General features: G+C 40.6%; 1 protein-coding gene across 4 annotated transcripts in view; it reads right to left on the bottom strand.

Annotated features, from left to right (window-relative positions):
* LOC139760171 (X-linked retinitis pigmentosa GTPase regulator-like) overlaps positions 1-27,067 on the bottom strand; it is a 145,083-nt gene that overhangs the window by 88,996 nt on the left and 29,020 nt on the right. For 3 of the 4 annotated variants that reach the window (XM_071683091.1, XM_071683093.1, XM_071683089.1), the window contains exon 5: positions 17,033-17,185. The exons of the other annotated variant lie outside the window; for it this stretch is intronic. In XM_071683091.1, the coding sequence (XP_071539192.1) occupies positions 17,033-17,185 (153 nt within the window). The remainder of the gene's footprint in view (positions 1-17,032; positions 17,186-27,067) is intronic. 4 annotated transcript variants of the gene reach the window in all.

Consider the following 27,067-nt stretch of genomic DNA (forward strand, 5'->3'; position numbering starts at 1 on the left):
ATATATATATATATATATATATATATATATATATATATATATATATATATATATCCTTGGGGACAGGGGAGAAAGAACACTTCCCACGCATTCCCCGCGTGTCGTAGAAGGCGACTAAAGGGGACGGGAGCGGGGGGATATAACCCCTCCCCCTCCTTGTATTTTAACTTTTTAAAAAGGGAAACAGAAGAAGGAGTCACACGGGGAGTGCTCATCCTCCTCGAAGGCTCACACTGGGGTGTCTAAATGTGTGTGGATGTAACCAAGATGAGAAAAAAAAGGAGAGACAGGTAGTATGTTTGAGGAAAGAAACCTGGATGTTTAGGCTCTGAGTGAAAAGTAGCTCAAGGGTAAAGGGGAAGAGTGGTTTGGGAATGTCTTGGGAGTAGAGTCAGGGGTTGGTGAAAGGACAAGAGCAAAGGAAGGAGTAGCACTACTCCTGAAACAGGAGTTGTGGGAGTATGTGATAGAGTTTAAGAAAGTAAACTCTAGATTGATATTGGTAAAACTGAAAGTGGATGGAGAGAGATGGGTGATTACTGGGGCCTTTGCACCTGGGAATGAGAAGAAAGATCATGAGAGGCAAGTGTTTTGGGAGCACCTGACTGTGTTAGTAATTTTGATACACGAGACCGGGTTATAGTGATGGGCGATTTGAATGCAAAGGTGAGTAATGTGGCAGTTGAGGGAATAATCGGTGTACATGGGGTGTTCAGTATTGCAAATGGAAATGGTGAAGAGCTTGTAGATTTGTGTGCTGAAAACATCTCATTTCCAGCACATCCATCCTCCTGCGCACAACTCTATCCATAGCCCACGCCTCGCAACCATACAACATTGTTGGAACCACTCTTCCTTCAAACATACCCATTTTTGCTTTCCGAGATAATGTTCTCGACTTCCACACATTCTTCAAGGCTCCCAGGATTTTCGCCCCCTCCCCCACCCTATGATCCACTTCCGCTTCCATGGTTCCATCCGCCGCCAGATCCACTCCCAGATATCTAAAACACTTTACTTCCTCCAGTTTTTCTCCATTCAAACTTACCTCCCAATTGACTTGACCCTCAACCCTACTGTACCTAATAACCTTGCTCTTATTCACATTTACTCTCAACTTTCTTCTTTCACACACTTTACCAAACTCAGTCACCAGCTTCTGCAGTTTCTCACATGAATCAGCCACCAGCGCTGTATCATCAGCAAACAACAACTGACTCACTTCCCAAGCTCTCTCATCCCCAACAGACTTCATACTTGCCCCTCTTTCCAAAACTCTTGCATTCACCTCCCTAACAACCCCATCCATAAACAAATTAAACAACCATGGAGACATCACACACCCTTGCCGCAAACCTACATTCACTGAGAACCAATCACTTTCCTCTCTTCCTACACGTACACATGCCTTACATCCTCGATAAAAACTTTTCACTGCTTCTAACAACTTGCCTCCCACACCATATATTCTTAATACCTTCCACATAGCATCTCTATCAACTCTATCATATGTCTTCTCCAGATCCATAAATGCTACATACAAATCCATTTGCTTTTCTATGTATTTCTCACATACATTCTTCAAAGCAAACACCTGATCCACACATCCTCTACCACTTCTGAAACCACACTGCTCTTCCCCAATCTGATGCTCTGTACATGCCTTCACCCTCTCAATCAATACCCTCCCATATAATTTACCAGGAATACTCAACAAACTTATATCCCTGTAATTTGAGCACTCACTCTTATCCCCTTTGCCTTTGTACAATGGCACTATGCACGCATTCCGCCAATCCTCAGGCACCTCACCATGAGTCATACATACATTAAATAACCTTACCAACCAGTCAATAATACAGCCACCCCCTTTTCTAATAAATTCCACTGCAATACCATCCAAACCTGCTGCCTTGCCGGCTTTCATCTTCCGCAAAGCTTTTACTACCTCCTCTCTGTTTACCAAATCATTTTCCCTAACCCTCTCACTTTGCACACCACCTCGACCAAAACACCCTATATCTGCCACTCTATCATCAAACACATTCAACAAACCTTCACAATACTCACTCCATCTCCTTCTCACATCACCACTACTTGTTATCACCTCCCCATTTGCGCCCTTCACTGAAGTTCCCATTTGCTCCCTTGTCTTACGCACTTTATTTACCTCCTTCCAGAACATCTTTTTATTCTCCCTAAAATTTAATGATACTCTCTCACCCTAACTCTCATTTGCCCTCTTTTTCACCTCATGCACCTTTCTCTTGACCTCCTGTCTCTTTCTTTTATACATCTCCCACTCAATTGCATTTTTCCCTGCAAAAATCGTCCAAATGCCTCTCTCTTCTCTTTCACTAATAATCTTACTTCTTCATCCCACCACTCACTACCCTTTCTAATCAACCCACCTCCCACTCTTCTCATGCCACAAGCATCTTTTGCGCAATCCATCACTGATTCCCTAAATACATCCCATTCCTCCCCCACTCCCCTTACTTCCTATATATATATATATATATATATATATATATATTTTTTTTTTTTTTCTTTTATTATACTTAGTCGTTGTCTCCCGCGTTAGCGAGGTAGCGCAAGGAAACAGACGAAAGAATGGCCCAACCCACATACATACACGTTTATACATAAACGCCCACACACGCATAAATACATACCAATACATTTCAACGTATACATACATATACATACACAGACATATACATATATACACATGTACATATCCATACTTGCTGCCTTCATCCATTCCCGTTGCCACCCCGCCACGCATGAAAATGACACACCCCTCCCCCCGCGAGGTAGCGCTATGAAAAGAGAACAAAGTCTACCCACATTCATTCACACTTAGTCTCTAGCTGTCATGCGTAATGCACCGAAACCATAGCTCCCTTTCCACACGCATCTTCATAGAACATACAAACCTCCAACAGCCAGGATCGAACCCGCGACCCCTATCAGGGGCGATCATAGCCTAGCAGTAGCGCTCCTACTTGTTGCACAGGGGTCCCAGGTTCGAGGCATCTGGAACAAATGGTCCCCGTCCAATCTACCAGAATTATTGGTTCGGGTCCAATCTACCAGAATTATTGGCTCCAGTCCTACCAACCAGAATTATTGGTTCAGGTCCAATCTACCTGCATTGCTGGTCCCGGTCCAATCTACCAGAATTATTGGTTCGGGTCCAATCTACCAGAATTATTGGTTCGGGTCCACTCTACCAGAATTATTGGTTCCGGTCCAATCTACCTGCATTGCTGATCCCGGTCCAATCTACCAGAATTATTGGTTCCGGTCCAATCTACCTGCATTGCTGGTTCCAGTCCAATCTACCAGAATTATTGGTTCTGGTCCAATCTACCAGCATTAAAACAGCACGCTCGTGCACTGGGATATGTATATTGTGAGGAGAGAATTGGATCCTGCAGTTATGGAAGTACCGAACGTGCGAGTCAAAAGTCACTCGAGCAAGGTTACGTTATCATCGGGGTACAATCTTGTTCGAGAACTTCTCAGTCCACATGGATTCATCCCATCCCTGTTCAAATCGCAGCCCAGCACTGAAGCTACATCCATCCCACATCATGGGGTCCCTGGGATTATAATAATGATAAATAATAATGATAATAAGTAGGTGTAGCTGATAGTGAGAGCCCAGGGACTGGATCTATCAGGAGGTTGCTGACCTGCTAACTGCTTCTCACTGAGGAACTTGACCTTAAGTCTGCCGATTTGTTGCATGTTACTGTTACGTATCCTGGCGTGCTGTGAACCCAAACACCTGTGTACGAATATGAGGACGGATGCTACTATTTTCTGAAGGGAAAATGAATGACAGGTCCCTAAGTCAGCTAACCTAACCTTGTACAATCTAAGAACCTAACTTAACCTAGTATCTAGTCAAAGGATTTGACGTAATGGCTTACACTTGGAACACAACTTAGCTTCTGACCATATGACAACCTCAGGACCTACCCTAACGTAGGACTAAACAGAGGAACCTGAGCAAGAAACCTTACTTAACTTCGCCCTTATCCTCGGACTTACCCTAAGGACCTTACCCATAAGCCTAATGACCTATACTAATGTAATATTTACCCTAGAAATTCCTAACATACTGAGGATTTCAACTATGGGTCTTACCGAGGAGATCAACCAGGGACCTTCCTTAAGACTTAACCTAAGAGCAACTTAGGATTTAACCTAAGGACCAAATGTAACCCAGGCCACATCGGAAGGATCTAAAATTGGAACCCAAGCTAAATGAACATTACGTCATCTCTCGTATACTCGGCTCAGCCCAGCTCTATCCGTTCTGGAGACTGGTAATATCGTTGTCCTCTATATCACAAACTGCAAGTAAATGTCTGCATCATACTAGGTCACGAAAGAGCTAGCGACATCATCTACAAACACTGAGCGAATATGTAAAACAAAAGCATGACACAATCAGCGAATGCATTGAGCAAACGTGATAGAAATACGATTAAACCATACACTTCTGAAATAATCTTACAGTGAAAAATGAAATAAAAACAGACACACATTAACAGTATTTTCGTATATATAAAAGGTAAAAACCTGGGTAGTACTAGCAGAAGAACTAGGCACATCGCTTCGTGTGGAGGAACAACGCAGATTCAATGAACGTCATGGGTCTAAAAATTTCCCGATGGCTCCTTTGGCTCTGCATCTTCAGCTCTGGAGAAGACATAGACTCAGTTCTACGACCTCCAGCATCGGGAGCTGTCGCTAGACCCGGAGTGAAAACCAATCGTGTGATTAACAGACTCGAGCATCCCGTCGGTTTTGCTTCCCTGAAGGAAACTAAGAAATGTTCTCGTTATTTGCAAGCCCGACATCAAAAGTCTAACAAGGCTATCGCTCGTCCTTCCTCACTTTAGAACCTTATAATATCTGTTTCTCTCCAGCCCAAGTAGGTAAAAATCGCCTAAGTTTTTAGAATTCCATGGAAATGTCTTCTTTGGTTAAGGCTGGAGCCTCCAGCAAATTTACAATCTCTTGAGATGACACTGGGTTTCTGGGACACTAAAAACAACCGCTGTCCTAACTGTGTATTCCAATGGCCAGTTGTAGCCAGTCTTTAATTTGAATGCATGGTGACTGAAGATTTCATTATTCTTCACATCTAATAACCTGGAATATTCCTCTGGAAAACATAAGTACAACCACGGCTTCATTCGTAACCACCAGCCGACTCTTTGGCCGGTTGCTCAAAGTGTTTAAAGGGGAGAGGAGCTACGTAATCCTAATGTGATATCAACTTGTATCACGTCCTTTTACACTCATCAACGGAGACTATGAAGGAAGCCTGGAGTCGCCATTCCTGCATGGAACAAATTGTGGGAAGGGTGAGTGGTGAATCCAACTCCCCTCTTGGGCACCCAATCCTGCACATCTTGTCTGTGGGAATATCAATCAAAGCTACATGAGGCTGGGGTAAAGGAGTACACCTGAATCATAACAGATGCTCTTGAGGACTCTGAGAACAAGCAAATCAAAGCTTACATCTCCATATCTTCGTTTGCTGGTGGTGAAATAACTGGTGGAGAAATCTGTACAGATTTTCCTCCCGTTTGGAAAAAATACTCCAATCCAGGGGTAAGACATTCTGCAGAAGTGATGTCCTTACTTGTATAAGGTTGCCATTCTGGAAAGCTAATGATGGTTGGTTCAAGGTACTACAGTGAGAAAGACAGTGAAATCTCCGACTCGGAAGTCTGTTCTTGGCCTCGAAGGGACCAAGTGGTCTGTTGCTGTTTGAATTCCTTTGTAACTTGAATCTGTCTATTTCTCTTATAAATATTAAGCCTGAGGATGAGTGTCTTAATTTTCCAACTTCGTCAACGGGCCCAACAAACCCTGACTGTTCAATCATCGAGCAAGAGAAGACTACAGAAGGCATCTTTCTGCCATACAGGGAACGGCCTTCAAAAGCTCGACTCATCTAAGGCAACCCTCGCCGTCGGCTGGGTCTTACATGAATTCTGCTGTGGTGTACAAGCCATGGGTCTTCCACCACTGGTGTGGGTCTGCTGTCTTGCAGAGCCATACCATCTGTCCGTGGAGCAAATGCCGGTGAACTCACTCCCAACAGAGACCAAGACCTGCGCTGAAACCTAAGAGTATATGCTACTCAGGTATATCAACAGAAAACACTCTTCTCTGTAGCAATAGTAAGTTACTGACCAGGTCAAGTGTCTTCCAGCTTACCCAAGTTACATAGGAATGAAGAGAGAATTCTCTATGACATCCAGGGAAGGAAGACGCAAATGGTTACCTCTGTAACCTACCATTGTGTTCCTGCAGGCAACTTGATCAGGTTCTAACTGAAGGGGGTTCTCTTCTGGAAACAGGGCTCCCCTACAGGGAAGGTGGGCCTCGATTTGGCACCTAATCCTTCAACAGACCCCTAAACAGAAACCAAATTATATTCCTAACAGGGAAGACTTAGGGACTGACAGCAAGAACACACGTTCCAGAAAAGTAACGGCAAAAAAGGCGCCCTGTACTGCAACCTTTAACATGTTTCCCAAGCCATACTGCAGCCCCAGGATAAGAGAGACCAGTTATCAAGCGAGAGTAAGCTAAGGGACCAAATTTAAAGGAAGAGGAGCATGAACCCGGCCCAAAGACCCACTTTAGTGCGAATCTCAACTTAAGCAGGCTCATGCCTGGCCCTACGAAGGTCAGTGCATGAGAAGTGACCCTGTGAGGTCAAGGCCAGGTCCCACGTGAAGCCCCAGGAGATAACATCTCACCAACCACATACAGGAGATCTTAACCATCATAATGACTTAGTGATAAGAGTGGCTCGTGGTGGAATAAGAGAGAGGATGATTCATGCGAGGATATTAAGTTCCCCTCCCACTGGCATAAGTAGTTAAGCACTACTTTACACTGTAGTGCTCCAGACGACCAAGGGTCATACAGATACACAGTTTATGGCCATAAATAAGTACTGTTGCTTAAGGTGAATCAAAGTGAAAAAATAAGAAAAAAATATGAGCCAGATGAGCTGTGAGCACACGAAGATTAGAGAACAAGGAATGGGCGTACACTCGTGACTGGAAGGGAGAGTTGGGGTTCACTGACCCTAGTCATGCCTTCTCCAGGCTCCCGAGGGGTGCCGGCAATAGTTATGTGTACGTACATACAACATGGCCTGTCCTATTGACTGAGGTGGGGTCAAGGACTACCAGGTTGGGGCCCATTGGGCACCATTAGCCCGAACACGGAGATATCTGCTAACAGTAACTTTGCCCACAGAATGAAACCTGCTACAGAAGACAGGAGTAATGAGTGATAGTCTGCCTCATATTAAGATGTGCATTAGCAGAAGTCCTTTGCTAACACAGATAACGAGTTATCCTTCTGCTTATGAAGGTACTAGACGAAACATCCCAATAGATACAAAAACTATTCCATTTACCTTCCCATACCTTACCATGCCATGCCCAAGGAGTCCCTTCTACAGAGCAAGAGAGCTTCCCTGGTAGCCATCCCATTATAACAACGGGTCATGCATATACATTCAAAAAATAAGATCACAGTAAGTCCTGCCGATTTAAAGGTGTGACACCATGAACTACCTTTAAGACAATCCTGATTAGAAGTTTAAAAGTATTACAATGACACCATGAACTACCTTTAAGATAATCCTGATAATAAGTTTAAAGGTATTACAATGACACCATGAACTACCTTTAAGATAATCCTGATAATAAGTTCAAAGTTATTACAATGTCTAACATCATCGAGCAAACAAAACATGAACAAATTGCGATCCAGCAAGAACTCACAACTAGTATGCACGGCTCATCACTGAAGTAGGAGTGTTCTAAAGCATAATGATCAGATTCCTGGTAAACGGCCAACACAATTACCATACCTCAGTAATCAACATGTAATCTGCTATCATGATGATCAATAATCTTCAGGTACAAAAAAAAAAAAAAATATATCAAGAATAGAACTCCGAGTGAAGAAGGAAGTGTGGTGGCCAAGATTACCTGGGTGGGTCAGTAATAGCTTTTGATCATGCCACACTTCACTCTTACATACTTCTTGCCCGACCTTCACCCAGCCTACAGTTACAACTACAACCACGGATGCCTTAAACTTACACAACCCTCTTCCTCCACACCATCACGACTGTCAATCACAACACACCATCGACCACAACACCAGCACAGCTCCTGGCCAACACAGTGCTGTCTCACACATTCCACATCTCCCACATCACAACCTTCCGTGACGCAGGGAAACGAACCCTCAACAAACAAAACATCACAACCCTCAATCACTCCAACACTACATAACCCTAAGCCAACACAACCCTCAACCACTAGAACACAACTCTCAACCCACACAACACATAACAACCCTTTGCCACTACAATACAACCTTAAGCCAACAAAAGACAGTGCAACACTTAACCACCACAACACAACACCTTAGCCACCAAAAAACAACACTTAATCGAACACAAAACAACCTAACCCTTAAGGCTACAACCCTTGACAAAGTGTCAGTCGCTGTATCACAACTCTTAGCCACCACAATGCAACACAAGCCTTAGCCTTTACATGTAACACAACCTTCCGTCATTACTATGCAACAAAACCCTTGGTCAACACAATATAGTTGTCCTTAACCACAAAAATGCCTTACAACCATCGTGCACCACACACAACTTTCAGTCGCCTTGCTGAAATATGCTTGCCATGTCTCTGACCATTGCTTCAATTTTCTCTAAATCCCTCTGAATTTCCAAGCTGTCTTCATTTGGCTATTGGTACAGGGTCGTGTTGCATTGTGATGGCTAAGAGTTGTGTTGTGTCATTGTAGCTGAGGGTGGCATTTGTTGTTGAAGCTGATGGTTGTTCTTTACAGCAATGGGTGTGTTTTGTGTTGTGATGACAAAGTTTTGTTGTGTTATATTGGCTCAGGGTTCAGTATTGTGATGACGAAGGGTTTGTATAGGTGGGTCACTGTGCTGCATTGTTTTCGTAACTTAGGCTAGCGATGAGTTTTGGAGGGATTTGTTATGTTGTAATAGCTGAGGATTATGTTGTTTTGTGATGGCTAAGGGATGTGGTATGTTTTAATGGCTTAGGATTGTGTTGTTATGGCTGAAGGATATGTTGTGATGGTGAGGGATATGGTGTGTTGTAATGGCTGAGGATTGTGTTTTGTTGAGATGGCTAGGTATTGTGTTGTGATGGCTGAAGAATTTATGTTTTCGTGGCTGAGGGTTGTGTTGTAATGGCTGACGATTGTGTTGTGATGGCTGAAGAATTTATGTTTTCTAACATCTCATTTCCAGCACATCCACCCTCCTCCGCACAACTCTATCCATAGGCCACGCCTAGCAGCCATATAACATTGATGGAACCACTATTCCTTCAGACATACCCATTTTTGCTTTCCGAGATAATGTTATCGACTTCCACACATTCTTCAACACTCCAAGAACTTTCGCCCCCTCCCCCACCCTAAGATTCACTTCCGTTTCCATGGTACCATCTGCTGCCAAATCCAGTGCCAGATATCTAAAACACTTCACTTCCTCCAGTTTTTCTCCATTCAAACTTACCTCCCAGTTGACTTGTCCCTCAACCCTACTGTACCTAACAACCTTGCTCTTATTCACATTTACTCTCAGCTTTCTTCTCTCACACACTTTACCAAACTCAGTCACCAGCTTCTACAAGTTCTCACATGAATCAGCCACCAACACTGTATCATCGGCGAACAACAACTGAGTCACTTCCCAAGCTCTCTCATCCACAACAGACTGCATTCCTACCCCTCTTTCCAAAACTCTTGCATTCACTTTCCTAACAACCCCATCCATAAACAAATTAAACAACCATGGAGACATCACACACCCCCACTGCAAACCAACATTCACTGAGAATCAATCACTTTCCTCTCTTCCTACACATACACATGCCTTACATCCTCGATAAAAAACTTTTCACTGCTTCTAACAACTTGCCTCCCACACCATATATTCTTAATACCTTCCACAGAGCATCTCTATCAACTCTATCATATGCCTTCTCCAGATCCATAAATGCTACATACAAATCCATTTGCTTTTCTAAGCATTTCTCACATACATTATGCAAAGCAAACGCCTGATCCACACATCCTCTACCACTTCTGAAACCACACTGCTCTTCCCCAATCTGATGCTCTGTACATGCCTTCACCCTCTCAATCAATACCCTCCCATATAATTTACCAGGAATATTCAACAAACTTATACCTCTGTAATTTGAGCACTCACTCTTATCCCCTTTGCCTTTGTACAATGGCACTATGCAAGCATTCCACCAATCCTCAGGCACCTCACCATGAGTTATACATACATTAAATAACCTTACCAACCAGTGAACGATAGAGTCACCCCCTTTTTTAATAAATTCCACTGCAATACCATCCAAGCCTGCTGCCTTGCCGGCTTTCATCTTCCACAAACCTTTTACTACCTCTTCTCTGTTTACCAAATCATTTTCCTTAACCCTCTCATTTTGCACACAACCTCAGTCAAAATACCCTATATCTGCCACTCTCTCATCAAGCACATTCAACAAACCTTCAAAATACTCACTTCATCTCCTTCTCACATCACCACTACTTGTTATCACCTCCCCATTAGCCCCTTTAACTGAAGTTCCCATTTGTTCCCTTGTCTTCCGCACTTTATTTACCTCCTTCCAAAACATCTTTTTATTCTCCCTAAAATTTAATGATGCTCTCTCACCTTAACTCTCATTTGCCCTCTTTTTCACCTCTTGCACCTTTCGCTTGACCTCCTGCCTCTTTCTTTTATACATCTCCCACTCATTTGCATTTTTTCCCTGCAAAAATTGTCCAAATGCCTCTCGCTTCTCTTTCACTAATACTCTTACTTCTTCATTCCACCATCCACTACCCTTTCTAGTCTGTCGACCTTCCACACTTCTCATGCCACAAGTAAGCCATCACTGCTTCCCTAAATACATCCCATTCCTCCCCCACTCTCCTTACGTCCTTTGTTCTGACCTTTTTCCATTCTGTACTCAGTCTCTCCCTGGTACTTCCTCACACAAGTCTCCTTCCCAAGCTCACTTACTCTCACCACTCTTTTCACCCCAATATTCTCTCTTCTTTTCTGAAAACCTGTACAACTCTTCACCTTCGCCTCCACAAGATAATGATCAGGCATCCCTCCAGTTGCACCTCTCAGCACATTAACATCCAAAAGTCTCTCTTTTGCACGCCTATCAATTAATATATAATCCAATAATGCTCTCTGGCCATCTCTCCTACTTACATACGTATACCTATATAGAGGGAGACCAAATTGGAGGTGGAAAGATGGAGTGAAAAAGATTTTGTGTGATCGGGGCCTGAACATGCAGGAGGGTGAAAGGAGGGCAAGGAATAGAGTGAATTGGAGCGATGTGGTATACTGGGGTTGACGTGCTGTCAGTGGATTGAATCGGGGCATGTGAAGCGTCTGGGGTAAACCATGGAAAGCTGTGTAGGTATGTATATTTTGCGTGTGTGGACGTATGTATATACATGTGTATGGGGGTGGGTTGGGCCATTTCTTTTGTCTGTTTCTTTGCGCTACCTCGCAAACGCGGGAGACAGCGACAAAGCAAAAAAAAAAAAAAAAGTTTGAATGAAGTAAAACTGGAGGAAGTGAAGTGTTTTAGATAATTGGGTGTGGACTTAGCAGCAGATGGAGCCATGGAAGTGGAAGTGAGTCACAGAGTGAAAGAGGGGGCAAAGGTTCTGAGAGTGTTGAAGAATGTGTGGAAGGCAAGAACGTTATCTCGGAGAGCAAAAATGGGTATGTAAGAAGGAATGGTGTTTCCATCATTCTTATAAGGATGCGAGGCATGGATTATAGATAGGGTTGTGCAGACAAGGGTGGATGTGTTGGAAATGAAATGTTTGAGGACAATATGTGGTGTGAGGCAGTTTGATCAAGTAAGTAATGAAAGGGTAAGAGAGATTTTTTTTTTTTTATTATACTTTGTCGCTGTCTCCCGCGTTTGCGAGGTAGCGCAAGGAAACAGACGAAAGAAATGGCCCAACCCCCCCCCATACACATGTATATACATACGTCCACACACGCAAATATACACACCTACACAGCTTTCCATGGTTTACCCCAGACGCTTCACATGCCCTGATTCAATCCACTGACAGCACGTCAACCCCGGTATACCACATCGCTCCAATTCACTCTATTCCTTGCCCTCCTTTCACCCTCCTGCATGTTCAGGCCCCGATCACACAAAATCATTTTCACTCCATCTTTCCACCTCCAATTTGGTCTCCCTCTTCTCCTCGTTCCCTCCACCTCCGACACATATATCCTCTTGGTCAATCTTTCCTCACTCATTCTCTCCATGTGCCCAAACCACTTCAAAACACCCTCTTCTGCTCTCTCAACCACGCTCTTTTTATTTCCACACATCTCTCTTACCCTTACGTTACTCACTCGATCAAACCACCTCACACCACACATTGTCCTCAAACATCTCATTTCCAGCACATCCATCCTCCTGCGCACAACTCTATCCATAGCCCACGCATCGCAACCATACAACATTGTTGGAACCACTATTCCTTCAAACATACCCATTTTTGCTTTCCGAGATAATGTTCTCGACTTCCACACATTCTTCAAGGCCCCCAGAATTTTCGCCCCCTCCCCCACCCTATGATCCACTTCCGCTTCCATGGTTCCATCCGCTGCCAGATCCACTCCCAGATATCTAAAACACTTCACTTCCTCCAGTTTTTCTCCATTCAAACTCACCTCCCAATTGACTTGACCCTCAACCCTACTGTACCTAATAACCTTGCTCTTATTCACATTTACTCTTAACTTTCTTCTTCCACACACTTTACCAAACTCAGTCACCAGCTTCTGCAGTTTCTCACATGAATCAGCCACCAGCGCTGTATCATCAGCGAACAACAACTGACTCACTTCCCAAGCTCTCTCATCCCCAACAGACTTCATACTTGCCCCTCTTTCCAAAACTCTTGCATTTACCTCCCTAACAACCCCATCCATAAACAAATTAAACAACCATGGAGACATCACACACCCCTGCCGCAAACCTACATTCACTGAGAACCAATCACTTTCCTCTCTTCCTACACGTACACATGCCTTACATCCTCGTTAAAAACTTTTCACTGCTTCTAACAACTTGCCTCCCACACCATATATTCTTAATACCTTCCACAGAGCATCTCTATCAACTCTATCATATGCCTTCTCCAGATCCATAAATGCTACATACAAATCCATTTGCTTTTCTAAGTATTTCTCACATACATTCTTCAAAGCAAACACCTGATCCACACATCCTCTACCACTTCTGAAACCACACTACTCTTCCCCAATCTGATGCTCTGTACATGCCTTCACCCTCTCAATCAATACCCTCCTATATAATTTACCAGGAATACTCAACAAACTTATACCTCTGTAATTTGAGCACTCACTCTTATCCCCTTTGCCTTTGTACAATGGCACTATGCATGCATTCCGCCAATCCTCAGGCACCTCACCATGAGTCATACATACAGTAAATAACCTTACCAACCAGTCAACAATACAGTCAACCCCTTTTTTAATAAATTCCACTGCAATACCATCCAAACCTGCTGCCTTGCCGGCTTTCATCTTCCGCAAAGCTTTCACTACCTCTTCTCTGTTTACCAAATCATTTTCCCTAACCCTCTCACTTTGCACACCACCTCGACCAAAACACCCTATATCTGCCACTCTATCATCAAACACATTCAACAAACCTTCAAAATACTCACTCCATCTCCTTCTCACATCACCACTACTTGTTATCACCTCCCCATTTGCGCCATTCACTGAAGTTCCCATTTGCTCCCTTGTCTTACGCACTTTATTTACCTCCTTCCAGAACATCTTTTTATTCTCCCTAAAATTTAATGATACTCTCTCACCCCAACTCTCATTTGCCCTTTTTTTCACCTCTTGCACCTTTCTCTTGACCTCCTGTCTCTTTCTTTTATACATCTCCCACTCAATTGCATTTTTTCCCTGCAAAAATCGTCCAAATGCCTCTCTCTTCTCTTTCACTAATACTCTTACTTCTTCATCCCATGGTGATAAAAAGAGTGTGGTTGACAGAGCAGAAGAGAATGTGTTGAAATGGTTTGAACAATTGGAGAGAATGAGTGAGGAAAGATTGACAAAGAGGTGGAGGGAACAAGGAGAAGCGGGAGACCAAACTGGAGGTGGAAGGAAGGAGTGAAAAAGATTTTGGGATTTCTCACACACATTCTTCAAAGCAAACACCTGATGCACACATCCTCTACCACTTCTGAAACTACACTGCTCTTCCCCAATCTGATGCTCTGTACATGCCTTCACCTCTCAGTCAATACCCTCCCATACAATTTCCCAGGAATACTCATCAAACTTATGCCTCTGCAGTTTGAATACTCACCTTTATCCCCTTTGCCTCTGTACAATGGCCCTACACATGCAATCTGCTAATCCTCAGGCACTTCACCAGGATCCATACATACAGTGAATATCCTTACCAACCAATCAAAAACACAGTAACCCCCTTTTTTAATAAATTCAACTGCAATACTATCTAAACATGCCGCCTTGCCAGATTTCATCTTCCATAAAGCTTTCACTACCTCTCTTTGAACTAAACCATTCTCCCTGACCCTCTCACTTCGCACACCACCCTGACCAAAACACCCTATATATGCCATTATTTCATCAAACACCTTCAACAAACCTTCAACATACTCACTCCATCTCCTTCTCACTTCATCAGTATCTGTTATTACTTCCCCACTTGCCCTCTTCACTGATGGTCCCATTTGTTCTCTTGTCTTTAGCAAATTATTCATCTCCTTCCAAAATACCTTTTTATTCTCTCTAAAGTTTAATGATACTCTCTCACCACAACTCTCATTTGCCCTCTTTTTCAACCCTTGCAACTTTCTCTTGGCCTCCAGCCACTTTCTTTTATACCTACCCAGTCATTTCCACTCCTTCCTTGCAAGTATCATCCAAATGCCTCTCTTTACTGTTTCACTAACAACCTTTCTTCTTCATTCCATCACTCACTACCCTTTCTAATCTCCCCACCTCTCACCTTTCTCATGCCACATGCATCTTTTGCACAAGCTATCACTGCTTCTCTAAACACATTCCATTCCTCACCCACTCCCCTCACATCATTTGCTCTCAACTTTTGCCATTCTACACTCAATCTCTCATGGTACTTCCTCACAGAAGTCTCCTTCCCGAGCTCACTAACTCTCACTACTCTCTTCTCTCCAAAATTCTCTCTTCTTTTTTCAAACCCTCTACAAATTTTCACATTCATCTCCACAAAACAGTGATCAGACATCCCTCAAGCTGCCCCTCTCAGCACATTAACATCCAAAAGTCTCTCTTTTACACACCTATCAATTAACATGTAATCCAAATAATGCCCTTTGACCACGTCTCCTACTCACATACATATACTTATGTATATCTCTCTTTTTAAACCAGGTATTCCTAATCACCAGTCTTTATTCAACACACAGTTCCACAAGCTCTTCATCATTTCCATTCAAAACACTGAATATCCCATGTAAACCAATTATATCCTCAACTGCCACATTACTCACCTTCGCATTTAAATCACCCATCACTAAAACCCGGTCTCGTGCATCAAAGCTGCTGACACACTCATTCAGATACTCCCTAAACACTTGCCTCTCATAATCTTTCTTCTCATGACCAGGTGCATAAGCACCAATAATCACCCATCTCTCTCCATCCACTTTCAGTTTTACCCACATCAGTATAGAATTTGCTTTCTTACACTCTATCACATACTCCTACATAATACCCTCTAACAGCCAAGGTTTGAACCCAGAATCTTTTGCATGGTAGTTGGAAACTTAACTGCGAGGCTATGATTGCTCTTAATACAGAAATGACTTCAATTACAAATAATGAAATACCCTTCGTCTCACCCACAAGCAATGGGGTCTACACCAGTCAAATCCCATCAGGCTCACATTACCAGCAGGTAGCATTTTACAGAACATTACTGTACAAACACGGAGGTATATGGACATGAATACATTGCATACGAATGCACACTTTCACAGAACACATGATACACTCCAACAGCCAGGATTTGAACCCAAGGCCTTTTGCATGGTAGTCAAGGATGTAATGGCTAGGCTATGATCACTCCTAATAGGGAAGTGACTTCGATTACAAGTAATTGAATCCCTTCATCTCACATCCACGAGCAACAGGGTCTACACCAATCAAACCCCATCAGGCTCACATTACCAGCAGCTGCCACTATACAGAACCTTGCTGTAGAAACAAGGAGGTATATGAACACTAATATAGTACGTATGAATGCACATTTTCACAGAACACATAATACCCTCCAACAGCCAGGATTCAAACCCAGGACCTTTTGTGTGGAAATCTGGAATTATGCTTGGCTGTGATTGCCCCTGATAGGTAAATGACTATTTGATTACAAGTAATCGAACACCCATTTCATATCCAAGAGCAATGGGGTCTGCACAAATCATATCCCATCACGCTCACATCACTATCAGCTAGCATTTTACAGAACCTTACTGTACAAACACGGAGGTATTTGAACATGAATGTAGTGCACATGAAAGCGCACTATCCCAAATGTAGCTGTATCCTCTCATCGTGGTTTTCTCAAGGTAACTGACCCTTGGAGATATTTTTTGATTGATAGTTTAGAGTTGAATGTGACATCTGGCCTCCATATATACCTCTAGTCAGCAAAAGAACCATATGTTTCTTCAAAATGCAAGTGGAAAAATTCATGATGTACAGTATAAATGGTTAAGTTTCTACTGATTAGTCATAAGCTGTACTGTGTGAAGTTAGGATTAAAAGGGTTAAGTATAAAAATACCTGTAAGGACAGCTGAATGTGTGCTGCCAGCAACCACTGCTACTGGTGGAATATCCAACTTCAGCACCTGAATTGGCGAAAGGCGGTCATCTAGATCCCCTGTTCCAAGCTGACCATCCCCATTGTGACCCCAAACGTACACTGAACCTGAGACTGGCCAACAACAGAGAATAGAATAAGGAGGTTTATAAAAGACTGAGTCAAAAACATCTACACACAAATTTTGATGTACTACAGTATAGGTCAATATAAAAAAACGATGATTTAATCAAAAATGATAAACAGCATAGATCAATACAAATAACTGCATTATGCTTTTAGATATCATATCAATAACCAGTATTACGGTAACAAGATTTACAGTAACAATTCAATGTGAATTCATCTCTAAATAACAAAAAAGATTACATGCATAGTAAAACAGTATGAAGATATATATACATGCTCTCAAAATATCCATAGTATCTCATTAATCCTGAGGAGGCTGTTATACAAAGAGATTTCGCTACAGAATGACTGTATTTAACCATTCCATAGAAAAGAAATTTTGATAAAGACCACTATCTGTGCTGCAGAATACGCAAGCTAGATGGAGTGTGAGCTTTAATTAACCAGATAAGGCCCTGCTGGACCACATATATCAATGGTATGCCCAACAAAAATATTTATTTACCTACCTCACTTCTTTTCTGTTGGCATCAAACTTCTCACTTCCACACAGAGTAAAGTTTCAAATGGATGAAAAAGACTTAAGCTGGAAGGGCATCCCAATCTTGGCTCATATCTGCCACACTTAGAATTAAAAAGAAACTTTGTTTCATTACAGCTCCTTCTCTGTGTTGAGCAAACCTAATGAATGGACTAATCATCAGATGGATACCAAAGTAAATGGCAACACTTATAAACTGCAAAAACAACATCTCAGTCAAAGACTTTTTCGCTTAATTAAATGAAACAAGATTTGAATTTTCACCCAAAAATAATGTTCTCTCATAACAACAGCAAATTACAATGGAAAGAACATGCCAACAAAGCAAAATGTAAGACACCTCCACAAAGGGTACATGAAAACACATGCTGCAAAGAAAGCCAGGAGGCTTGAATCCCATGCTCTATAGAATTTTAGCTGTCAGTCAGGCTATCTGAGCCACCCTAGAACCAGAAGTATCATAAAACATCAGGAGCATGTGAAATATCCGGGGTAAATCATGGAAAGGTCTGTGGGGCCTGGTTGTGGATAGGGAACTGTGGTTTCAGTACAATGCACATGACAGTTAGATAATGGATGTGAGTGGATGTGGTTTTTCTTTGTCTGTTCCTGGCACTACCTCACTAATGTGGAAAAAGGTGATCTAGTATGAAAATAAAAAGTTCACTGATAAGTGATATTCATCATACATCAGTTTTCTACTAAACATGTGAACAAAGTAATCAGCAAATAAAACACATGTAGTAAATTACTTATTCAAAAGCAATTATTGGTTGATTGGTTAACACCTTACACATATCACTGTAGATTAATTGTCAAAGCACACCATATATTACAGTTTGGCGCAATTCCCACAGAAGTGGACAGTAGACTAGTATATAAGGACCAAGGTCCATACATATGAACAGAGAAGTAGGGTTTGAGGCAACTAACAAGAGCAGACTTTAGGCTTATGGGATTAGTAAAGGCATAGTCTTCACAAAAAAAGATCAGATGATCACCATTCAAAATAATGTTTTCATGCACCATTTTATTTGTAGAACAAATCTTATTACTCACTTATGGTGGGAATATTGTATGTCTGGCGGTATTGTTCACTCTTAAAAGTAAGATGACAATTTGCTGCCACAATTATGCCATGATATTGAGAGTGAAGGAATTAAACTTTTGCTTCCAGTCTTTATTTAGTTTTTTTTTTTTCTCTTTTTCTGTACAGGTTTAGTATCCCTAATCCAAAAACCTGAAATCTGAAAAGCTCCAAAATCTGAACATTTTTGAGCACTGACATGACATTACCAGCAGAAAATCCCATACTTAAACATATTTTTTCATCATATTAATGGTATTTCATATTTTTTTTACTGTTAATTATTTATGTGTGAATAAGCGTAAGAAAATTATTGCTTATCAGTAGTATATAAATTCTGATTCAAGAATGAAGGTGATGCAAAACAACCATAGACTGTCCACATGGGTGGCTGAGGTTGTGACACCTTAGCTTACTGATGGTTCAGTGTTACACAAACTTTGTTTCCTGCACAAAATTATTAAAAATACTGTATAAATTACCTTCAGGCAATGTGTATAAGGTGTATATGAAACATAAGTGGAATCCGTGTTTAGATTTGGGCCCCATCCCCAAGATATCTCATTACATACATGCAAACACTCAAAAAGCCAAAAAAATCCAAAATCCAAAACATTTCTGGCCCCAAGCATTTCGGATGAGGGATACTCAACCTGTACTGAGTGACATTTCTCTTCTACCATTAAATAACCATGGGTCCTAAAAAGCTGTCCTAGGATGAAAAGACTTGTGATCTTGTTTGGATGCAAGATAATGAATCAAAAAGTGAGATTCCAAGATGAACTGACAGGGCTGAGTTAACCATTGGCACCTTTTTTTCTTGATATCATCTCTCCTTGAATAACTAGGTCTAGTTGACCTAGGAAGACCAGTAAGGTGACTGATAACCTGTTGAGGCATGAACAGTAAGGAATATCAAAAGCAGAATCAACTTGTAAAGGAATTTATATGCTTCAGAACTGCTCAAATACATGGTTGATGTAGATAGCCTAAACAAATGCAAAGTTATGAAGAGGGTGACACACTGAAAGAAGGCCTTAGCATGACAATAATCCAACTAGTAACAAGTTACACAAATCTGTACATGAAAGGGGCTTGAAAGTCAAGCCTGTCCTAATGACCAGTGTATAACCAAAGGAAGCATTATACTGTTGGTAATAGGAGCAAATATGACATCAAGAAGTAATGTGAAAATCTGTTAAAGTTTTATGCTGAATAGTTCAAATAAGGGTACTGCTTAGCATAGAACAGTAAAAAGAACTAGATTAGCATGGGGAGTGGGTGAGGAATGGGAGGTATGCCACATGCGATATATGCATGTGGCATGCAAAAGGTGGGTGGTAGGCAGATTGGAAAGAGTAGTGAGTGGTGGTAGAAGTAAAGGTGGTAATGAAAGACAAGAAGGAGGCATTTAGGTGATACTTACCGGGAAGGAGCACAAATGATTGGGGATGTATAAGAGAAAGTAGAAAGGGCTCAAGAGGAAGATGCAGGGGATGAAAAAAGAGGGCAAATAATGGTTACATCGAGCAAGTATCAGTAAACTTAGGGAGATAAAGATGCTTTGGAAGGAGGTTAATTATTTGTGAAAAACGAGAGAATAAGAACACCAGTGAAGGGCAAAAAGGCTTCATGGTAACAGGCACTGATGAAGAGAGGAGATGGAAAGGTGTTTTGAAGAACTGTTGAATGTATTTGATGATACAGTGGCAAATGTAGGGTTGTTTGGGTCGCGATGGTATGCAGGGTGGTATGCAAAGTGAAAGTCATGAACAGTGCTTTGTTGAGGAGGGAAGAGGTGTTGTAAGCCTTACATAATGTGGAAAGATGGCTGTAGTGGATGGGATTGCATTTGTATTCAGTAAGAAAGGGGGTAACTGATTCATTGATTGGTCAAGTAGGATTTTCAATGAATTTCTGGGTCATGGTGAAATGCCTGAGGATTGGCAGATGCACATATAGTGCCAGTGTATGAGGGGTAGGGGAATAAAGGCGAGTGTTCAAACTACACACGTACAAGTAGTTTGTTTGTTAAGTGTGCATGGTAAGTTGTATGGAAAGGTAGTGATTGTGAGAGTGAAGGCATGTACAAAGCATCTGATTGGGGAGGCATAGTGTGGTTTCAGAAGTAGAAGAGGATGGGTGGATCAGGTGTTTAAACAATGGTTGCAAGAAATACTTAAGAGAAATGAATGGATTTGTATAGGGCCTTTATGGATCTGAAGAAAGCATATGAAAGGGTTGATAGAAATGCCTTGTGGAAGGACTTAAGAATATGCAATGTGGGAGGAAAGCTGCTAAAAACGGGGAGAAGTTTATATCCATGGTGTAAGGCATATGTACGAATAGGAAGACAGAAGAGTGAATGGTTCCAAGTGAAGACATATATGGCTGGGGTGTGTAATCTCACCATGGATATTCCATTTGCTTCTGGATAGGGTGGTGAGGGAGGCAAATTCAAGAGTCTTGGAGAGAGAGGTGAGTGTGCAATCTGTAGGAGATGAGAGGACCTGGGAAGTTAGCCAACTTTTGTATGCTGATTATGATACAGCACTGGTAGCAGATTTGAGTGAAAAACTGCAGAAGTTAGCTACTGAGTTTGGAAATGTTTGAAAGGAGGAACCTGAGAGTAAGTGTGAATTGAAAGCTAGTTTGTTAGGCTTAACAGGGTTGTAGGACAGGTTAGTTGGGGGAACCGAAAGATTTCAAACACCAGAGAGTGGACATAACAGCAAATGGAACCATGGAAACACAAGAGAGTCACAGGATGGGTGAAGGGGAAAGGTTCTGGGAGTGCTTAAGGTGTGGAAAGAAAGAATCTTATCTCAGAGGGCAAAAATGGGTTTGTTTGAAGGAACAGTAATCCCAACAAAATTATATGGATGCAAGGCATGGGTTATAGATAAGGCTGTATGGAGGAGGATATATGTGTAGGAAATGAAATGTCTGAGGACAATATGTAGCTTAAGGTGGTTTGATCGAATAAGTAATGAAAGAGTGAGAGAGAGAGGTGTAGCAATAGGAAGAGTGTGGTTGAGAGACCTAAGGAAGGTGTACTGAAATGGTTTGGATACATGGAGAGAATGAGTGAGGAAATATTGGCATGGAGAGAGCAAAGAAAATTGGGAGACCAAATTGGAGACGGGGGATGGATTGAAAAAGATTTTCAGTAATCCAGTCCTGAACATGCAAGAAGATGAAAAGCTTGCACAGGATAGAGTGCATTGGAATGATGTGGTATACAAGGGTGGACATGCTGTCAATGGACTGAAACAGGGCATGTGGTGCATCCGGGACAAACCATGGAAAGGTATGTGGGGGTCTGGTTGTGGTCAGTAGCTATGGTTACAGTGCATTACATATTACTGAGAGAATGGATGCGAGCAGATGTAGCCTTCTTCATCTGTTCGTGGAGTTACCTTACTAACACGAGAAATAGTAATCATGTATGAAAAAAAAACTGATCTTGATAGCCCTGTGTACAAGTGGCTTAAGTATTGTGTGAACAGACTAACAATTTTATCAAGAGCTGAAAATCAATGAACCCTGACAGTTTATAACTGGATAATTGCAAAAATCTCAGATGTGCCACAGCATCCACTAACTGAAAGTGAATTGTAAGAAAATGTATGCAAATAAAGAGAATGCTGAAAAGTACAGAGAAATATATTTTTTTCACATAGCATACAATGAAATGCAAGACCTGCTCCTTACCTCTCCCGTTGCCTCAGCATCAGCTATATCTAATGTTATCTCCAGCACTTCATCTTTGAAACTGTCAAAATCTACCATAGTCTACATTACACTTGTTAGAAACAGAGACAAGGAAGAATTCTGGATAAAATAAGGAAAGTTTTCCAAATATTGTACATGTGTGTATCTACATGTATTTCATACAGAAAAATTTGAAAACTACATTAAGTATACAAAACAAATTTCAAGTTGCAAAATGTTCTGGACCCAATGGAAAGAATGGTATCTAAAATCCAAAAGAAAAAGCTTCCTAACTGGAACACTACTCAGTCTTCAAGGGTTCAGCGTAGAGATCTATCTGCACTTGAAATAAGAAAGTTATGTTACAGGGAGAGCTTGAAGGCTGTAAAGCTGCCCACCAGTGAAAGAAAAGTAAAGGGAGACTTGATCATAACCTTTTACGATTACCATCCAATTCAAAAATGTCAACAGTGAATAGTTCTTTGAAAGATACAAAGAAAGAATCCCCAGAGTTCACAGCAAAAACTATATCAGAAAATATCTAAAGAAATATTTTTGTAGCATCAGGGTTTTGAAGGAATGGAATAACCTAACGAACTGTGAATGGTCATGGTATACAAAAGTTTTAGAAGTTGTATGAGAGTCGAGAAAGTCCTGTACAAAAAGATAACAAAACTATAACCATATGAAACTTTTGTATGCACAGAATAATAGGCAATTTGTGCTATTCTTGCACTTCATCTAATAATTTAAAAGATACACTGTTTTATTGAAATGTTTAACCAAAAGATTCTACCATGTATACAGTAAATTTCTTACTAGACGAGCTTAAAGATACAAATATTAAGATATGTTCAAGTCTGGTAGCTATAATATTTTGGGCTAATAGTATAAATGTTTTTCAAATATTTCTACAAATAGTGCACAAATCCTTGAAAATCACAGTTTGTTTATAAAGACAATATCCCTAACTGTTACATCTGCAACAGAGGATGAAGAGCAATGTAGAATTCTTAATTCTCTATGGTAACTATAGCAAAAGATAGAAACCTGCAGTAATACTAACAAATCAGCCATATGGAGATAAAGGGTACTATGAAGTCATTAACACTGGGTGATATAAAGCTGATTCCAGCTTTAGAAGATTCCACCTTTAAAGTTATTCTAACAAAACAAAATGAGAATACATTATCAAGATAAGTCTTCCATGACTGTAATGGATCTTGTTACACACAAAAATTTGAAAACATGTTCCCAATACTTTAATTGTAAGTGAGGCACTGATAAAGCATTATGCTGTAAAACTTCAGCTGCACACTCCTATGACTGCCAAGTGAAAATTGTTGCTCCTATAAAGCCTCATATAACTGTTTCTACATATACGTCATTCAGTTTCCTGAGGTGAAGCGTAAAATGTCCTGGCTTTTCCTAAGGTTTCTTTATGAATCATAAGTTGATGTGTAATATGTGTATCGCAAGTTGGAACTCTACTTTAAAGGCCATTGTCAGCATAACCTAAAATCACAAAACATAATGCAATGCTGTGACAGTAAAGTCATCAAGATGTTCATTACTCTTAAGATATGTCTACTATTCACATCATCAGCCACTAATAAAACCATGTTTAAATATGTCCATACCAGCAATTAAAAGACGAACATCAGAAGCAAGAACATGATCTTGTTGCAATGGCTAGGTCACGGTGTTACTTATCAAACCTTGCAGAACAACAGATTCGCCAACTAACTAGGCTGCATTCGACTAAACAATCATGACCAAAGGAAAATTAACGCTACCTTATAAGGCTTCATTTGACTCCAAACAATCATTACTAAATAAAGATCCAAGCTACAACTAAAGGAAGATCCAGGCTACAATCATTATATATAAGAAGACCCAGGTTACAACTAATGAGAATCAAAAGAACATAAAGGCCATTGAGTCCTTATTATCTTAGAGTTAAATGCTTTAATGTGCAATGGAACTTTTTAAAGCATGAACATATAAAATTAAATTCACTGATGCTCATAGCAATATGTTAGTCACTCTCCAATGACTCATCAAAGAATTTGGCAAAATAAAAGCTTGTTGCTAAAAGTGGTAGCAAAAATATCCTGAACGACTTAAGAAGCAAAGATGTGGGTAGTGAGAAAGAGATTAAGAAGTGGTGCCATGAATGGGGGATATATTAGAAAGTCTGTAATAATACCTTTTGATTGGCCATGGTATATTCATATGGTGTTAGGTTATTTCTTTATAGATGACTGCAATTTCTAGGTGTTCTCTTAGGCACTGTACCCCAGCAGGGATTCATCTGGTTAAGGTGAGACTCACAGTCTTTCAAGAGAATTCATCCATCACAAAAAAATTCTACGGAGTGAAACTACATTATACTATAACTCTAAATCATGTATGGTGATTCCTTTGGTTATCATGAATATACATGCAGAATCTTCTCCAAATGTTTCATATACCATTCATCTAAATACCATCAAGAACTAAGATCTAAAAGCAATACTTGAAACCTTTGGTGAGAAGTTCTCAGCATTAGTTTATACTACTATACAAAATGAAGCAGCAATCAACTGCTTCACTAAATATGAGATAATCATTTAGACTTGTTTGCCTTTACAAAAAATACAAGAAGAAAAATAAGTGAGAAAAGTAGAATTATGAAAGAAAGGTAGAAAAAGGATAAATAACATTAAAGAAACAATAAAAGTTTCAGAAACTGAACAAAATCTCGAGCAAGGTTTGGAATCAGAGAATATGAAACAGACCAGGGAATAGGAAAGTATGATTATTGTGCTAAAGGAAAGATACCACTATTTGAGAAATTACTATTTCTTTCTTCTGCAAGAGTGCTTTTATAGGCAAGTACAGCTATCTTTGATCTAATACCTACAATCAGTTATCAAATAAACATATACAATATCTATGACTGTGTGATTCTACAACAGAGTAATTCACATTTATTCATTCAAGTCAACAAACGTGCTAGCTCTAGCAACATGCATGATAATAACTACCAAACACAAAGCAAATATGTACTGTATTTCACATACACCAACTCAGCATGTTACTAAACCAGGATTTAAGAAGAGGGAATTAGAACCACAAAGGCAGTTGCGAGTACCCATTAAGAAAAAATTTAGAAATAAAAAGATCTTTTATTTGACTTTATTAAGACACAAACCTCATACTTCATGAAGAAACATTATGCAAATTTCTGCAATAACAAAAACATATGTTAAAGAGCAACTGCCTAATACAAAGATCCACTTTCAACTAAACTTCTTCCTTTTCAACTAAATAACCTGACCAGTCACATTACATTATTCAACAATCAGCTATCCTATTTTTGATCTATTCAGTCACCAATACTCTCCACACCAGAAATAAAAAGATTTAGAAATATTCATCTCATCACCATTAAAATTAATAAAATACTATATAAGACTAATTAAATAAGCATATCATACATATATACATATTGCTACTATCCCTATCAAACACATACTCACCTAATTTGTCTACTGAAATTTGAGCATAGCCCCTATAACCAACAATAAACATAAATCATGAAGGGATGGTCAGTGAACTATACCTTACCATATGGTAACATCTGCATGGACACCACTGCTCAAGAATTGAAATAACAGCTTCCAGGCTGCACTCCAACCAGAAGCAGGAAAATTAAGGACTCCAATGGAGGGAAGAATGTCTTTAAAATCTGTACTTACTTCCATCTACGGAAAGCCAAAGTTGACTTCTCACTCATGGTTCAACTACAAGAAAGTGAGTTCCAGTGAAATCAACTATGTATAATGTAAACAAACTTAAATATTTACTGTGTGTAACACTAGGAACCCTTTCATGGGGCTCCTGCTTCAAGGCTGTTCTACAATCAGTAGCAGGGAAACAATGGACTCTTTTGGGGTAAGAGGCTAATCAACAAGATTCTACAGTCCTCACTTTTTTCAACCAACAATGATGCAACCTCACCAAAAAGGCTTTTCACTTGTAAGGTAACCACGAGCAAGCAGAGTCCATTAATGCCTTACATACATATATCTAAAATTATTGCAAAATTAAAAGAGCTATACTACAGGGAAATGGTAGAAACTTTAATCATATCCACGCTGGGAGAGAGAAGACTGAGGGGTGACATAATCACAATCTTCAATTTCTAAGTGGACAATGAACGGTACTTAGAGATATGTAAGAACAGACGGACCAGAAGACATGAAATGAAGTTAAGTAACACGTTTGTATTGAGGATCCTTGACTTGTGATGGGGTTCCATTCTGACAAATCCATCATAAAATGAAAATATCGTAAGTCGAAAATACATTCAATACATTTAAAACTGTACATCTAACCTACTGGACATCATAGCTTAGCCTAGCATACCTAAAATGCATCATACTGCATATCACCAGCCCAGGAAAAAGTCAAAATTCAAACTTCGAAGTACTGTTTCTAGTGAATGAGAGTCACTATCACACCATCATAAAGTCAAAAA

Source organism: Panulirus ornatus, chromosome 35 (genome assembly GCF_036320965.1).
Source record: "Panulirus ornatus isolate Po-2019 chromosome 35, ASM3632096v1, whole genome shotgun sequence".
Taxonomy (NCBI): domain Eukaryota; kingdom Metazoa; phylum Arthropoda; class Malacostraca; order Decapoda; family Palinuridae; genus Panulirus; species Panulirus ornatus.